Below are 17,159 nucleotides of genomic sequence, written 5' to 3' on the forward strand. Positions count from 1 at the left end.
CAAACTGAGAAATTTAAAAAATCTTATATATAAGCTCATCTAAAATAATATGAAACCTGTTATAGGTTGATAAAAATATACATTTTAATGAAAATAACTGTATTTCCCAACAGAGTGGCATTGTTTTATTTTGCAAATCTCTTTTATGTCTGACAATGAAGGACAGCTGGATGCCTTTTGCATTTATGTTTGCATTCAATCTGTTGCTGTTGGTTATTTTTGTTTGAGTAGACGAAGAAAAGAAATTTGTCGTTTAAAAAGGGGGAAAATGTTTTATTAGCTTTTTCAGACAGTTGTGGATATTTTCCTTTGATACTACGCCAAAACTTAACAAGTAGTAAAATTTAAAAGCTTAGTTGCAGGAGATGGGGATAGCTCAGTGGTGAAGTGCATACTTAGCATGCATGAGGTCCTGGGTTCAATTCCTCATACCATCATTAAATAGATAAATAAATAAGTAAACCCAACTACCCCTCCCTGGCCAAAAAAAAAAAAAAAAAAAAAAAAAAAAAAAAAAAAAGCTTAGTTGCAATGTGGAATTCGAAACCAAACCTTTTCATTAAAATCCACTGGCTAATCATGCACTTCTGATGAATCATTTGCCTGTCCACGATTTTATAACATTACACGTTGGTCATTGGAGAAATACTGGTTCACAGATCTTCCAAATGTTGTTATGTTTCATTATACAGTACACTAAGAGGAAGATCATATTTACAAATATCTCCACAGAAATATCCTCTTTAGAAAGGTTTTAGTATTAGAAAGCTGTCAAGTTCATGGTGGCAGGTAAGAGTTCTCTAAAATTGTAATTTTATCATCGGTCAGTTGTTTTCCTTTGAAGTGACAGCATGATTTGGATCACTTCTGAGAAAATGCCTGCCGAATGCCAAAGTCTGAATAACCTTAGCTGGTTAGCTGTTCTTTCAAGTAAAAAGTGGTATTCTGTGAAAATGGCAGCTAATTCAGCTTGCCACTCAAATAATTGCTTTTTTTTTTTTACTTCGTTATGCTGTTAGAATGATTTGTATGTACCTTCCATCTTGACACATGGGATACTGAAAATAAAAACCATTTCCTCTTTGGCCTGGACCACTGTGCCTGTCTCCTAACTGCTCTGCCCGAGATGCCCCTTTCCCCTTCCCCCCAACCCACCCCATAATTAGAAATATGTTTTCAAAGATGTATCATTGGCGTGCACCCACAGCCTTCACACCTATCAAGGCCTTCTTATTGCTCTTAGGACAAAGACACCAGCTTTAATATGGTCTCATGGTCCTGAATTTCCTCATCCTGCCCACTGCCCCAGCCCCATCTCCCAGCCCTCCCTCCCTCCCTCTCCCCGCCCTGTGTACACTGGCTCCTCTCCCCACAGAAGCCTCCCCTGAGCCTGGGCTGGGTCTGGTTATGCAGCTCAGAGAGCGGTGCGCCCTCAGTCAGCGCACCCACCCCAGTTACCACACATTCGTCCTCGCGGTTATTTGATACTTTGATTACTGACACTAGAGTGGCTCAGCTCTGGAGCTGGAGTTCACGTCCTCTCTTTACCACTTATTAGCTGAGTAACCTCGAATAGGTCACCTCTCCCTGTCTCAGGTTCCTAATCTGTAAAACAAACAGTTGAACAAACAACAAGGATTCTAACATTACCTGTATCTTAGGGTTTTGTCTTAAATTAGCCCACAGTAAGCATCATCTGTGCCTTAGCCACTGATATGAGGATTATTATTATCATTTTTAGATTTTATTTATTATCTAATAAATTTAATTAATTAATTTTTTAGTGGAGGTACTGGGGATTGAACCCAGGACCTCATGCATGCTAAGCTGGAACACTACCACCCTCCCCCCATGAGGGTTATTATGTGTGACTCTGTGACACTTCACGGGACCAGGAGCTGTTTTGTCCGTGCTGTACCCCAAACACTAGTGCCCTCCCTGGCACACCGTCATTGTGCAACAAACATTTGTGAGATTATTTTCTTTTATCATCATTGAAAAATGTGGTTTTAATTGTTTAATTTTCTTCAAATTAATAAATGGACATGGATTTTAAAATCAAATAGTATGAAGGGTTTATAAAAAATAAAAATGCTGAAGTCTCCTGCTCCACTCCCTCTGCAATTAGTTCCCCAAGAACTACTTTCGACTGTTGTAACTTTTTCTTCTTGTGGTTACCTTCAGAATCTCCAGATAAGATGCTCACATTGCTGTTCTTGATTTGTCTGCTTAAGGCGTGATCTACTGACTTGTATCCAGGAGTCCCTCTTATGCCGGGTTTCACTGCCTGTGGTTGCAGTTGTCCTCAGTCAACTGCAGTCTGAAAAATTTAAATTGAAAATTCCACAAATAACTATTCCCTAAATTGTGTGCCGTCCTGAGGAGCGTGATGCAGTCTTGCGCTGTCCCCGCCTCGTCCCTCCTGGATGTGAGTCATTCCTTTCTCCAGCACTAAACTTAGTAGCCCTCTTAGTTATCCATCAGGTCGACCATCAGGGTATCCGAGGGCTTGCGTTCAAGGAACCCTTATTTTACCAGGTAATGGCCCCAAAGCTCAAGGGTAGTGGTGCCGGCAAGTTCCTCCTGTTGGGTGCTTACAAAGAAACAGTACATTTGTGAGAAATTCGGTTTTGACTGCCCAATTAGTGAAGAATCTCAACAGAATCTGGGCTTGAGGTAGTAAATTAAAGAAGTCACAAGGCTTGTTTATGTAAGTCTCTCTGCCTGAATTCCCTATTTCTGACGATAAAGGTGTCTTCCTACTTCTGAGGCACGGAGTATACCTTTCACATGGGAGATTTATTTTCTGTTTTTAGGGAGACAGAAAGGAGGGTTAGAGTGTCCCTCTTGCACTGGCTGTTTTTAAAGTGACTTTAATTGAAAATAATCAGTATACCATTGAGGCACCTTTTTGGGGTACCCTACCCTGAGCCCCAACAGTTCCCTCCTCTGAAACATCTCTGGAAGTTTTACATATTAAAAGCTGAGCTGGTGACTGTGGAGAGAGAGAATGGATTATTAGTCTTCCATTTGTTTGAACCAACTGTTAATTTTGAAAACAAATCAGTTCATTTGAACAGTAGTATCTCATTTTAGGAGGCAAGCGGGCTCCCAAAGCCAGGCCTATGGTACAAGTAATCAGGTATTTAATACAAGGCGTTTCTATGGAAACAAAAGAAAAACAAAGGTTAATGGTTAGATCAAATTATAAACCAGTTTCTGAGCCCCAGGTTTAGAAGTCAGAGTCGAAGCATCTTTTGCAGTTTGATATGTCTCTGATGACGTCATTGGATATTTAGGTAAACTTTCTGAGTGGCTCACACAGTAACAGGCACAAGGATTGTTTAAATATGAGTTGTCCTGGCAATTTCTCTCAAATTTATATCCAGTTGTCTACTTTCCGTTTTCAGGACTTCAGGAAAAGGGCAGTTGTAGTTTGAGAGTTTCTGAATTCTGGAGGGATCAGGTAGGGAGAAAAAAAATGTCTTGATTCTACGGAGGTATGCTGTAGAGGTATGCCTTACAGAGGTATAGTTTACCAAATTGCTGTAAGCCTTAGAAAAGAAAAAAAAAAGATTGAAAAAAATAACATGTTAGACAAAAAGTCACAAAATTTATAATCATATTTATCAGCTCATTCAGTCCCATGTAATGAATTCTTGTTCTGCTTGAGTCCAGTTTTTCCATTAGTTCTGTTGGCCTTGCCTGATGATTGAGGGTGATGGGGACAGTGATAGTTCCAAAACGTTTGCAAGGTTTTTTTTAGGCTTTGTATGATTTGCCCAGTGAAGTGGGTGCCTTGATCACTGGAGATTGTGGAATGTGTATCCCAAGTGGAAAACACGTTTTCTAATAGTATTTTTCCCCCATTGTGAAGGCATCAGCTTGCAGCAAGTGAAGGTATTAACTCACCAAACAAACAAAGGGGCTTGCCAGGGAACTGGGAAGAACAAAGCGGCTGTCTTGGGTTTCCCATAGTCCTGACTGTTTGTTTAATTTATAGGAATTGTTTACCCAACTTTTTTTTTTTTTGAAGTATAGTCAGTTACAATGTGTCAATTTCTGGTGTACAGCACAATTTCCTAGTCATGCATATACATACATATATTTGTTTTCATATTCTTCATTAAAGATTATTATAAGATATTGAATATATTTCCCTGTGTTACACAAAAGAAATCTGTTTTTTTTTGTTTACCAATCTTAATTTCTCTGATGCAGGAGCAGACTGTTGCCATATTACAAGGACATCAGGATGGCAACAGTCTGGCTATGAGGGGTTAATTTTTTTTTTTTTTTTTGCAGAAGTAGAATTGACTTCATCCATATGTACCATAATCTTTGCAGATTCTGTTGCTGCTGTCTTTACGTGAAAGTCACCGAGGGCCTTTCACTGATACTCGAATTTGGTCCCTTTAGTGTGAGCCTCAATTTTGATGACAGATAATATTTTATGTCAGGAAATAGATTGCCAGGAATTTCATACAATTTTTGGAACACTTACAAAAATACCTATACAGGCACAACACAAAGAAGGCTTAATGTTACTTCTTATTTGGTAAAGCTTCCCATGTAATTTAATATATCAAATATGCCTAATTGGTTTAACAGCTCTCTTTTTATAAGGAGAGAGAAATATCTCAAAGTGAGCTGTAAGCCAAAAGACTTTACCTAGAATTTGAACTTTGGGAAGTCTATCAATAATATCAAAAAAAAATTTTTTTTAATTGAGGTATAGTTAGATTACAATGTTATGTTGATTTCTGATCTACAGCATAGTGATTCAGTTATACATATATATATTCCTTTTCATATTCTTTTTCATTATAGGCCTTTATAAAGTATTAAATATAGTTCCCTGTTCTATACAGTAAGACCTTGCTGTTCATCTATTTTATATACAGTAGTTAGTATCTGCAAATCCCAAACTTCCAATTTATTCCTCCCCCCACTCCCCCCCTCTGGTGACTATAAGTTTGTTTTCTGTGTCTGTGAGTCTGTCTCTATTTTGTAAATAAGTTCATTTGTGTCCTTTTTTAGATTCCACATATAAGTGATATCATAAGATATTTGTCTTTCTCTATCTGACTTATTTCACTTAGTATGATAATCTCTAGGTCCATCCATGTTGCTGCAAATGGTGATATTTTCTTCTTTTTTATGGCTAAGTAGTATTCCATTATATAAATATATCATGTCTTCTTTATCTAGTCATCTGTTGATGGACATTTAGGTTGTTTCCATGTCTTGGCTGCTGTGAACATTGGGTGCATGTGTCTTTTTGGGTTAGAGTTTCCTCTGGATATATGCCCAGGAGTGGGATCAAAAAGGTTTTAAAACACTCAGTTAAATAGGTCAGTGTGAAACAATGTTTAATTATTTATTTAACCAAAATAACAATTGAAAATTTCAAATATAGAAGGCTATATAGTTTTGAGCAAAACCCAGCTCTTTTAATATTGAGAGGACTAGTTTTACTCAAGTAGTTAAAGACTGAATGAAGACTACACAAAGCATAAGTGACCACTTTGAAAAGATACAAGATCTCTTTTCCCCTTTATTTCTAGACAGACGTCTCAAAGGGAAAGAGAAACTCTTTACAATCTGTCACTATCAAGAGCAGACCAATAGGGAAAAATTTTTTTTTGTCCTTTTAACAGAGAGAAATCTAAATTCTAATCTGACCAGCTTATTTTTTATATTAAAACTCATTTACTTAATTAAGCTTACTTCAATCTTATCCAGTTCTGACCACACGTAACATTCCTTTTTAAAGATATCCTCTGTTTTTCAGTAAACCTTTAACAACGTTCTGTGTCCATTTTAACTTGTCCCTTATTTTATTTCTCATTTAGAAATAAACAGCTTTAGGACAAAATCACTGTATTTTCCTTAACAAAAAACATACCCATTCCTTATACCTTTTCTTCTTAGATTTTATGCTTCAGCATTTCATCTTATTTGGAAATGATCTGGACATTTAATGAATTCTCATTTAATTTAGCAAAACTCTAAGATTTTAATTTATCAAAAGATTTGGGGAAATTATTTTTAGGTGGACCTACCATAAAACATAATTATTTTTAAAGAGTTTACCTAAAAACTCTTATCTCATTTATATCTATTTCACTAATTATGAAAATATCATCATACCAAGTTATTTTTCTTGCTGACAAATTTCACAACAGAGATAACATGAGATTACTGACTTGGAGTAAATCTAGATACAATGAAAGAATTATATTTAATTTTGATGACTCTAAGGATATGTCTATATTAATTAAACCAACAAATGTAAGCTAGCTTTAATACTGAATATTTTCCTAGATCACATGAGCCTGAAAAGCATTTGGGTTACTTTCTGTTACATTTCTGAGGAGATATATATATATATATATATATACACACACACACACACACACACACATATGTGCTTTTTTGTTTAAGCCAATTAAATAGTGCTCTTTTTACAAACTAATTTTGGCGATATCATCCAGAGGTAATATAGAGACAGACAGAACCAGAGATCTCATAGTTTTCATTTTAAAATCTTAGTGATGAATTGGATACAGCACAAAATTCACTAGTTTGTAAGTAACAGTGGGAATAAATTAGATTACTCACTCAGACGGCTGAAGTCTTATTTCTGGAGAAGACTTTAAAGATCCATCTTTGCCCTTGGCAAGCAATTTTAAGGAGGCTCTTTGGGCAAGAGACTCCTTTTAGCAGTTTGTGTTTAAAAAGCCTCTCTCCTTCTTCTTCTTCTTTTCTTTATTTTTAAGTTTTAGGTTTTATTGATTGAGGCAAGGCTGCAGTCTCGGGCAATGAGGGCTGTGTTTACATTTCAAAGAAATAAGATTTATAATTTTATGGGATGGAGAAAGAAAATGTATCTATCATTATAAGTCTTAGGGTAAGTATTTTTTTAAGTACAGGACAGTTTTGCTCTAATATCCTGACCTTTTATAATACCTACAATCATTTTGAGAGGAATAGACGAGGCCTCGGGGATGGTGAAGACAGGTGGGTCTTGACTTGTTTTTAGTTGTTGTATTTCTGGTTTTGTTGAGATTTGCAAGACAGAAACAGTTCTTAGTTCTTGAATACTGTCTTCTAGCTGATTTATTTTCTGATTATTTGTAGGAAGGCCTGAGGAATTGCTGAGGTGATAGGGCAGATTTTCCCCCTTGTCCAGTGGGCTTATTTTTAAAAGGGGCTACCAGGACATGGGAGTCAAGGAGGAAAAGGAGGAAGGGGGTCCGGTGGAGGACAAGGGAGGCGGATCAGTCAGATAGAAAAAATATGAGTTTGGAAAGAGGTGGGTAAAAGGATGGAGTAGATGCAGAATTTTTCAAGTTTAGAGACAGTGAGTCAACTTTTCATATAGAGCTTGGAGGGAGGCAATTTTCTCATTGTTAGATTTAGAGGCCTCTAGACACTAATTAAAATGTGCTTCCTGTTACTTGTCTGGTTCTGGAACATTTGCAGTCATGCATGAAAATAGACTAATTTGGGAACTTTGCAAGTTCCCCATTTTGGCCAATAGAATTTAAGTCATTCCAGGTTACATGAACCCATTTAGATAAGTCGTTACAAGATGAGGGTCCACAGATGTTAAACATAAAGCTAGCAAGGATTCCTAAGGTTGAGAGTGGGGTCATCTTTCTTTGACTTTTCTCTATAAGAACTTCCCATTATTCTGAATATGCACCAAAACCTGGAACCCAAATCTCAAGATGGAAAAATAAATGAACAAATAAACAAAAAAATCACTGTACTCTCAGAGTGTTGACACTAAGGAAACTCCAAGTATATTCACAATTTTAGAAAGAGAGACATGACTGAAATAAAAAAAGTGTTTATTTGGGGTTTGTTAGGACTATAGCTCAGGAGACACAAATTCAAGAAGCACTTGAATTGTGTTCTTTGGGACTACAAAATAGGGGAGACTTAAAGGCAAAAAAGGCAAGGTTATGGTTAGTTACGTGATTTGTTTATCTAGATTTATAATTGCAGCTGGCAAGAAGTAAGGGTCCCTGTTAAGTAGGATTGGTTGGGGTGGAAAATGGTTGCATAGACCATAAGTTTGCTGGTTTTGGCGGGTGTTGTTCTGAACACGGCTGGTGGTGTCCTTTAATCTGGTACAGTTCAAAGAAAGTTCAAGTTCTCAGTGGTGTCAGACCAGATCCTCAGTGGTCACCCATCTCCATTTTTGTATGCATGAACTGTGATCACTCCATTATAATTTCAACTTGCCATCAATACTATGTATACAGTTTCATAAAATACTTTTTCATCAACACATGTACCAAGAACAGATTTCCTTATTAGTAGGATGCTTTTGGTGCTGTTTTAATAGCTGTACTGTATTCTATCACATAGCTGTGTCATAATTTATTTCATCAGTTCCCTATGGAACATTTATATTATTTCTAACTTCTTAAAATCTCTTCATCCCAAATTTCTGCAATTAATTCTTACAAAATTATATATATATAATTATATATATATATATATATATATATATACACACACACATATATATATATCACAAAAATGATTAAACAGCTAAAAATCTGTAATATGATGTATATAAAGGCTGCTTCATTCTTTTTACCAATTACAGCATAAGGATGAACCACTAGCTCTCAAGGAAATCATTTCAGGTATCTTCCTGACAAACCAGCTTCTTCTCTTGTCCATTACAAATTGTTTCTTCATGCAGCTTTCAGAGTAGTTTGTTTTTTATTTCTTTTTTTTCCCCTCTCTAGTTTTCATACTTCTCTTTAATGGAGAAATCTTTTGTTCAAACAAACAAATGAAATATGCAGTAATCTTGTAACAACCTTTCATGACAAAGAATATGAAAACAAATGTATGTATGTATATGCATGACTGGGACATTATGCTGTACACCAGAAACTGACACATTGTAACTGACTACACTTCAATTTAAAAAAATGCAGCAATGCCATCGATCGATAAAAGTGTTGCTCAGGATGAAGCAGGGTGTCAGTACTTGACTTTAATCCATGTGCATGGAGGTCCTGTAGAAATGGAACATAAGAAGAGGCCAAAGTGGGCAGCTTTTATACTTTTTAGACAAAGAGACAAGAAATATATGAGGAATTGACAGAGTGAAAAAATTTCAGTTTTGGGTGCCCAATTAGTGAAGAATCTAAACAGAGTTTGGGCTTGGGGTAGTAAATTAAAGAAGTCACAAGGTTTGTTTATATAGGCTTCTCGGCCTGAATTCTGTGTCTCTGGTGATAAGGGTGTCCTTCCACTTCCAGACGCAGGGAGGGCACCTTTCACATGAGGGATTTACTTCTTGCTTTCAGGAAGACAGATGGAGAGTCAGTGTCCCCTTGAGTGGGCCGTTTCTTAAGTAACTTTAATTCAAAATAATCAATAAGCCATTGAGGCACATGTTGGGGTGGCCTACCCTGGGTCCCAGCACCACCCTGGCTGGGAGGAGCAGAAGTGCCTGGTTACTGTTCCTCACATGACATCCACGACCCAGTGGAAGGGTGGCCTCATTACCAATGGGCAGAAGTGAAAGTTCTGATTGTCTCTTTTTTTTAAAAAAAATGTATTTTTTTATAGACATGTAGTTGATTTACAATATTGTGTTAGTTCCAAGTGTAGAGCAAAGTGATTTAGTTATATATATATTTTTTTCAGTGTCTTTTTCATTATAGGTTACTATAAGATATTGAGTATAGTTCCCTGTGCCACACAGTCAGTCCTTGCTGTTTATGTTTTATATAGAGTTCTGTGTATCTGTTAATCCCTAATTGAGTGTCCTCTGACAGCACCCCAACACAGGCTAACAGGAGGGTCTTGTTACCCCAGGTGGGCTGGGAGCTCAGGCTCCCCCTTGGCCTTCTCTGACACCACACTGGGAGGGTGGCTGCTTGGCATAGCTGGGTGAGGGTAGGCGGCTAGGCACTGGTGGCCATGGGCCACTGTTCTTTTTCTGGGATGTTTGGCTGGATGAGAGTGATCACTATCTGAAAGTCTTCTTTCTGGGAAGGCTGCCTCCTTCCTGGTCCTTTGGTTAGAGAGAGAAGGCTCTCTTTGGAACTTTTTTGGTCTGCATATCTTGCTGGCTTCTGCAGCAACATGTCTAGAATATATGAGGTAAAGAAAATCCAGAGAACCCACCTCTGTGCTGTTCCTCAGATCTCAGGGTCTCTAGAAGTTCTGTCTTCTCTCTACCTTTTGGAGTCTACTATTATTTGTTGTATATATAATGCTGAGTGTTTTTAGTTTTACTTACTGGGGAGAAAAAGCATTCTATTCCATCTTTCCAGGAACAGAAGTCCAAGTAATTTTTTAAAAATATGGATCAGGTAATGTCACTCCCCTGCTTCAAATTTCCCAAGGGCGTCCCAAGATCATTAGAATAAAATCCAAATTTCTTATTGGCCCATCAACTCTCTCAGAGCTTGGCCCCTGCCTCCACTTGACAGTCCTCATAAGACTCCCACCCCCCACCCCTCACATATTCCAGCCACACTGGCCTCCTTCTGTTTCTTGAACATGTTGAACCTTTTCTGACCATGAGTCAATATCACACAGTGGCGATAAACAAGGACTCTGGTGTCAGATGACCTGTCATGAGTGACTGTATGACCTTGGGCAAACTACTTAGCTTCTTTGTGCCTCTATTTCCTCATGTGTAACATGAGAATAAGAAGACTGCCAGCCTCCTAGAGTTAAGAAGATTACATGGGTTAAAATGTGTAAAGTACTTAAATGTGTTCTGCAGTCATGAGGACAGTGACCAGCACATGGGAAGTACTCCACAGATACACGAGCTCTTGTAATGAGGTCACACCCCTACTCTTGCACCCCACAGTTCCTGCTACCTAGAATACCCTTCTAGTAGCTTCTTTTAGCAAAACTGGCTCATTTCCATCTTCCACGTCTCAGCTCAAATGTCACCTCCTCCCAAATGAGAGGGGCCTTCCTTGACCACTTATCTAAAATAGTCACTCCACTTTTCTAAAGCCTATCTTTCTACGATTGAGCTTTTCATAATCTGCAATACCTTGCTAACTTATTAATTGTTTACTGGAATTTGTTACTATTTATCTCCTTCGTCTGGGCATACGCTTCATGAAGAGAAGGCCCTTGTCTCTTATCTACTGCCCTGTCCTCAGCACCCAGATGGAGGCATGTAGTAGCCTCTCAATAAATATTTACTGAACAGATGAAAGAATTGAGATCTTTTACAATTACACACTTATTACAAATAATGCTACAGTAAATGTGATTGTAGTTAAATTTTGGTTTATATCCTTAAAAGATGTTTTATTTATTTATTTATTTTTAACATTGTTTTATTGAGTTATAGTCATTTTACAATGTTGTGTCAAATTCCAGTGTAGAGCACAATTTTTCAGTTATTCATGAACATATATATATTCATTGTCACATTTTTTTTCTGCTGTGAGCTACCACAAGATCTTGTATATATTTCCCTGAGCTATACAGCATAATCTTGTTTATCTATTCTGCATATGCCTGTCAGTATCTACAAATTTTGAACTCCTAGTCTATCCCTTCCCACCCACCTCCCTTGGCAACCACAAATTTGTATTCTATGTCTAGGAGTCTGTTTCTGTTTTGTATTTATGTCCTTTTTCTTTCTTTCTTTCTTTCTTTCTTCCTTTCTTTCTTTCTTTCTTTCTTTCTTTCTTTCTTTCTTTCTTTCTTTCTTTCTTTCTTTCTTTCTTTCTTTTTTGTTGGATTCCACATATGAGCGATCTCATATGGTATTTTTCTTTCTCTTTCTGGCTTACTTCACTTAGAATGACATTTTCCAGGGACATCCATGTTGCTGCAAATGACGTTATGTTGTCAGTTTTTATGGCTGAATAGTATTCCATTGTATGAATATATCACAACTTCCTTAAAAGATGTTTTAAAGAGAACTTCCTAAAGTGGGATCATTGGGTCCAGGGACATGCAAATTGCTTTTCAGATAGATTGCAGTAATGTATAGTCCTGCCAGTGTCCTGTGAGAATGCTGATCTTAAGCACCTTTGATTTGAGGCTTTAGGAGAAAAATCAGACCTTAACATAACCTCTCCTTCTTATACTTCCACATGCTAAATAAATATCTAAGATCCTACTGTATTTTACAGATGGGGACACTAAGGTCCTGGGTTTAAATAGCTTTCCCAAGGTCATACATGGTAAAAGGCAGAGATGGGTTCCTGATTCAGGCAGATTGGATCTTTGCTCTTAACCATCAAGATGGACTTTTTCTCTATCTGCTTCTCAGTGATTTGTGAGCACCAGGACCCTTGAGAGCTACTGTTCTATCCGGAACAGTAGCTGACCGGAAGACACAGCATATCCCAGTGGGGGTGAAAAGCGGAATGGAGGTGGGCAGGCGGAGGAGCAAAAAGAGGGGGGCACTAATTGGGCCAGGCACCTCTTGTCTCCAGAGCTTTTAGGGTGGGAGAAGCAGAGTCAACACTGGTGATGCCTTTTCAAGTTTTCTCTTCTAGTCTTCCTGCTCTGCTTTGGGAATCCTGAGTTCAGTCTTTGTAGCTTTGCCCAGGTGAGTCTTGAGTGGATCTGCCCTGTTGGGATGGCTGGGTGTGGCCAAGCTCTGCTGCTTAAGAAATCCAAGCAGTACCTTTCCTATGGGGTCCTCACAGGCTCCGGTCTCCACGGCCCCAGATTCAAAATTGCTGCTTCTTCTTTGCTGATTGTTTCCATCCTCCCTACACCCTACCCTCCCCTGCTCCGTCCCCAGCTAAAGTTAGATTTTTCACCCTGTGTTCTCAAAAGCCATGGTTCTGATTTAATCACTAGGAATCACCTGGGGGGTTTACGGAAAAAGGCAAATCTCAGACAACCTGAGAAATCTGAACACTGATGGGATATTTGATATTAAGGAATTATTGCTGAATTTTAGGTGTGACCCATAGTATAATGTGTGTGTGTGGGCATAACAAATTCATGGAAGAATCCTTATCTTTTGAATACTTTGATATTTAAATATTTTGAAAGAAATAATACGATGTATGGAATTTACTTTAAAAGTCTGGGCTGAAAAAAAATACTATAGTCTAGGGTGGGTAGGAGAAGTGGGTGGGGATTAGATGTTACAAAATTCAACAACTGTTGATGCTGAGTGGTATGCACACGGGGCTTCCTCAAACTAGTCTCCGTACTTGCTCAGATGCTTTAATTTTTTCCACTATAAAGTGTAAAAAGCCAAAAAGCACTCGCTCCTTATTTTAAGGTCCATTTTACAGACATCCAGGCGGTGCCGTGGGGGCTTGGCCCACCCCACCTGGGGAGCAGCCCCTGCAGAGTAACCCCTGGGCCAAGAGAAACACACCTAATTGGCTGCTCTGCCCCCCCCCCCCCCGCCCCATAGATGAGAAAGACAGCAGTCCTCGGTAAGAAAAGGGCAAATCCCCCCACTGGCCCCCACTTACCTGGGCCTCAGGGAAGCTGTATTTTAGCCCTAGGCTCTGTGTAAGGATGTCTGTCTATTCTCCTTTGAATTTAATTTGTTTGGGGGAAATTAACTGTTGATCGGGCTGTGAATGTGATTTTTTTTTTTTTTTTTTTTTTTTTGGTTCCAAAGCTATTTCTCACTGTCACTTCATTTTTACAATGAAAGGAAGGAGTGTTCTAGCGTGCTTAGTAGGCATCTCAGAAGGCGGTCTCTAGGGCCCTGCTTTCCAAACCCTCGGCTTCCCCGGGGGTAAGTCACTTTCCTTAGGGAAGAAAGTCCCTGCTTCCTGGTGGGGCCCCAAGGTCGAGGCCGAGGGCACGGGGTGGGGTGGGGGGGGCGGGGGAGGGACGGGGTTTGAGCAGGGCCGGCCGGCGGGGCAGGTTTGTCCTCACCCCGGACAGGACAGGCCGGTGTTGACACAACAGAGCCACCTCTGGGCCCCGCGGGCGCCCGGCGAGGAGCGGCCGCCGGGAGGGGCCCGTCGCCGCGGGGAGGCTGCCGGCGGAATCCCCGGCCGGGCTGGTCCCATCCGGCCCGCCACTCGCGAGCCGCGACCGCCGCGGCCCTGCTGCTGCGGCCCGGGCTCCCCGCTGGAGGTCGGGCGAAGGCAGCCGCCGGAGAACCGCAGCCCCGAGGCACCCCCGAGACCTCCGGCCAGGACCTGCTCCGACAAGGCTAGGGTAGGAAGGAAGGGTCTTTCCTTGGTGCTCTTTTTTTGGTGCAGGAAGCTAACGTCTTCTGTCTCTTTTCTGTGAAAACCTGGCCTCATTCACCAGAAAGGGCAGAAGGAAAAGTTCATTCATCTCGTGTCACAAGGCAAACGTGGAAGACTGGACTCCGCATTCAGCGCGGAGGGGGGACGTCTAGCCTCTAGTCAATAAACCGGGAAATATTTTTTGAGCATCTTCTTTGTGATTGAACTAGACTGGTGAGAGTGAAAAACAAACGTAATTCTAACCGCGTGGATTTTTCTGGCTAGTGGCCAAAAGAGACACTAAGCAAAGTAATTGCAGATGGTTTGTGTTCTGGGAGCTTACAGGAGGGGGCTTAGTTCACCGGGGGTGCTGATGGGATCTGGACAGGCTTATGGGGAAAGAGGACCCTCAGACTGAGGCCCGGGAGGAGGTGTGAGGCGTGGGGCTGTGGGGTAGGGAGGTTGAGGTCCCAGATCTAGGGGACCTCAGTGTCCATAGGGGGCTTGTGGAGAAATTCCGTGTGTTAGGAGAGATGAAGTCGAGACGAGGGCAGAGGGCAGATGATGCCTGCAGCCCTTGGTTGGCTGCGTCTAGGGCTTTAGATTTTATCCTGTGGGAAAATGGGACAATGGAAGGATAAGACAGGAGGGATAAACCCAGTGTCTGGCAAATAGCAGCTCCTCTATCCCTTACAGAATGACAGGAGGAAAAGGGGGCCCCTCTGGAGGGTGTGATAGTTCTTCCAGAAGGTTGGACTTTGGGGAAAACAACTTGGTTTGGCAGCAGTAGGGCAGTCCAGAGGGTCTTTGATGAGAATGGATTCTAGGTGAATAGTCTTTTTCCTTATAGAGAACGTACAGATTTATTTAATTCCTGCCTACTGCGCAGGGTTCTGTTGTATCAGTTTAATCTGTTGATGGATATCTACGTTAGATCCATTTTCTATAATTATTATATACAATGTTATTGGAAACATGCTTGTGCATCCATTTCCCCACACGTCTCCATTTAGCTGGGTGATGAGCAGTGGAAATCTTGGGTCATGGAGAGTAATACAGTATTTGATAAATATTGACAAATTGCTCTATGAGAAAGCTGTACAAATTTACACTTCACTAAGAGTATGACAGTGTGTTTGCTTCCTTGTACCCTCCACAAACTTGAGGGGTTTTTTTGTTTTGTTTAAACTTGAGTTCTTCATCATATTTTTTCATCTTTTGCCAATCTGATAGGTGGTGAAAAGTACTACCTTGTTTTTGTTTATATTTTTAAAATCAGGAGTGATTCCTGTTGCTTTTCTTCCCCCTGTTGGATTTTAATTTAACTCAACCAAAACCAATTTTTGTCCTAAGGTTTTCACACATTCATTAACTCACATATCTTTGTCTCCTACAGACTAAGGCTGGGTCAAGATGGCGTCTGTATTCCGAAGTGAGGAGATGTGTTTGTCACAACTGTTTCTCCAGGTGGAGGCTGCATATTGCTGTGTAGCTGAGCTTGGAGAGCTTGGATTGGTTCAGTTCAAAGATGTAAGTACCGCATTCTTTGGAGACCGGAGGAAGGTGGAGTTTCACACCACTTCGTGATAGTGAACAAAGTTCAGGGAGGAGAGCCCTGGGCTGGAATAGGTGGAATTCCGTGATTCTAGTTCTTCTGGCTAGGATTTGCGATAACGTTGGGCAAGTGACTCACAAACATGTTCTTCCTTCCTCCAGTTGTGTCTCCTCTATGGGGATGTTTTAAAGCTCTGATGCAGTCACTAAGATGGCATTGTATTTTATTTCCTGTGTGGCATCTTCAAAGCATTTGATATATCCAACGGGCAAACCTTGTTCTAATTCTTCCTGATTACACTGTCTGAGGAAAAAGTATCCTGGAGTCAGTCCACAGTCTCTGTAGAGTGACATTCTTGGGCTAGACCGTATTTTTTTTTTCTTCCAGCTTTAATGTGATGTAATTGACATATAGTATTGTTTAAATTTAAGGTGTATGGCATAATAATTTGATTTACATACATCATGAAATGATTATCACAATAAATTTAGTGAACATCCATTTTCTCTGACAGATACGAGAATAAATAGAAAAAATTTTTTCTTTGTGATGAGAACGCAGGATTTACTAACACTTTCATATGCAATGTACAGCAGTGTTCATTACATTTATAATGTACATTGCATCTCTAGTACTTATCTTATAGTTGGCAGTTTGTGCCTTTTGACTGCCTTCATCCAATTCCCCCCTTCCCTTACCCCCTATAAATAACCACAAATCTGATCTCTTTTTTCTATGAGTTTGTTTTTGAGGTACAATTGACCTACAACACTATGTTAGTTCCTGGTACATGACACAGTGATTCAGTATTTCTGTACATTTCAAAATGATCACTGTGATAGGCTGGTTACCAGCTGTCACCATTGGACTGTCTTGAGTATGATGTTGGGGCATCGTTTCCCAGAGGCGGCTATAGAGCCTCACCAAAATCTTTTGAATCCAGTTTAGAAAACTGGATTCTTTACTTTCTCACCAGGGTCAGCGTCAAAACTAAGCCCTGCAGAGAAGGGTTATGTCTTGTTCCTTGCGACCCCAGCTCCAAGCTCACGACCTGACATGGAGCAGTTCCTCAATAACATTTATTGGGCTGAACTGAGGGTCACCAGCACAAGGATGCTGAATTTTTGTTGATGACCAGAATACACTGCATGGAGCTGTGCAGTTTTCAAGGTTCTGTCACATTCATGACTCCATCGAGGAATTCCAAGTGTATTTGGGTAGTAAGTGCAGATGAAATTAAGGAAACCTTAGCTGTGGGAGGACTTTTAGAAGGGTAAGAAGACCAGAGCTGGGGCATTTGGAGGACTGAGTGTAAGAACATGAAGGTGTATTTTGCCTATAACTCATCCTTCTTGTGCAAGGAAATATCTATTCTGAAGATGATTCCAGCAACATTCTCCAGCAGTAAGAAAAAATAATAA

The 17,159-nt window shown here is 39.9% G+C and overlaps 1 protein-coding gene across 7 annotated transcripts in view; it reads left to right on the plus strand.

Moving 5' to 3' along the window:
- ATP6V0A4 (ATPase H+ transporting V0 subunit a4) overlaps positions 1–17,159 on the plus strand; it is a 70,235-nt gene that overhangs the window by 12,020 nt on the left and 41,056 nt on the right. For 6 of the 7 annotated variants that reach the window (XM_010947488.3, XM_045510998.2, XM_045511000.2 and 3 more), the window contains one exon: positions 15,580–15,713. In XM_010947488.3, the coding sequence (XP_010945790.2) occupies positions 15,597–15,713 (117 nt within the window). In that variant the 5' untranslated portion in view covers positions 15,580–15,596. Of the gene's footprint in view, positions 1–13,842; positions 14,170–15,579; positions 15,714–17,159 lie in introns of those variants that run through there. The other variant, XM_045511001.2, reaches the window with a different exon arrangement.

The sequence above is a fragment of the Camelus bactrianus genome, chromosome 7 (assembly GCF_048773025.1).
Source record: "Camelus bactrianus isolate YW-2024 breed Bactrian camel chromosome 7, ASM4877302v1, whole genome shotgun sequence".
NCBI lineage: Eukaryota > Metazoa > Chordata > Mammalia > Artiodactyla > Camelidae > Camelus > Camelus bactrianus.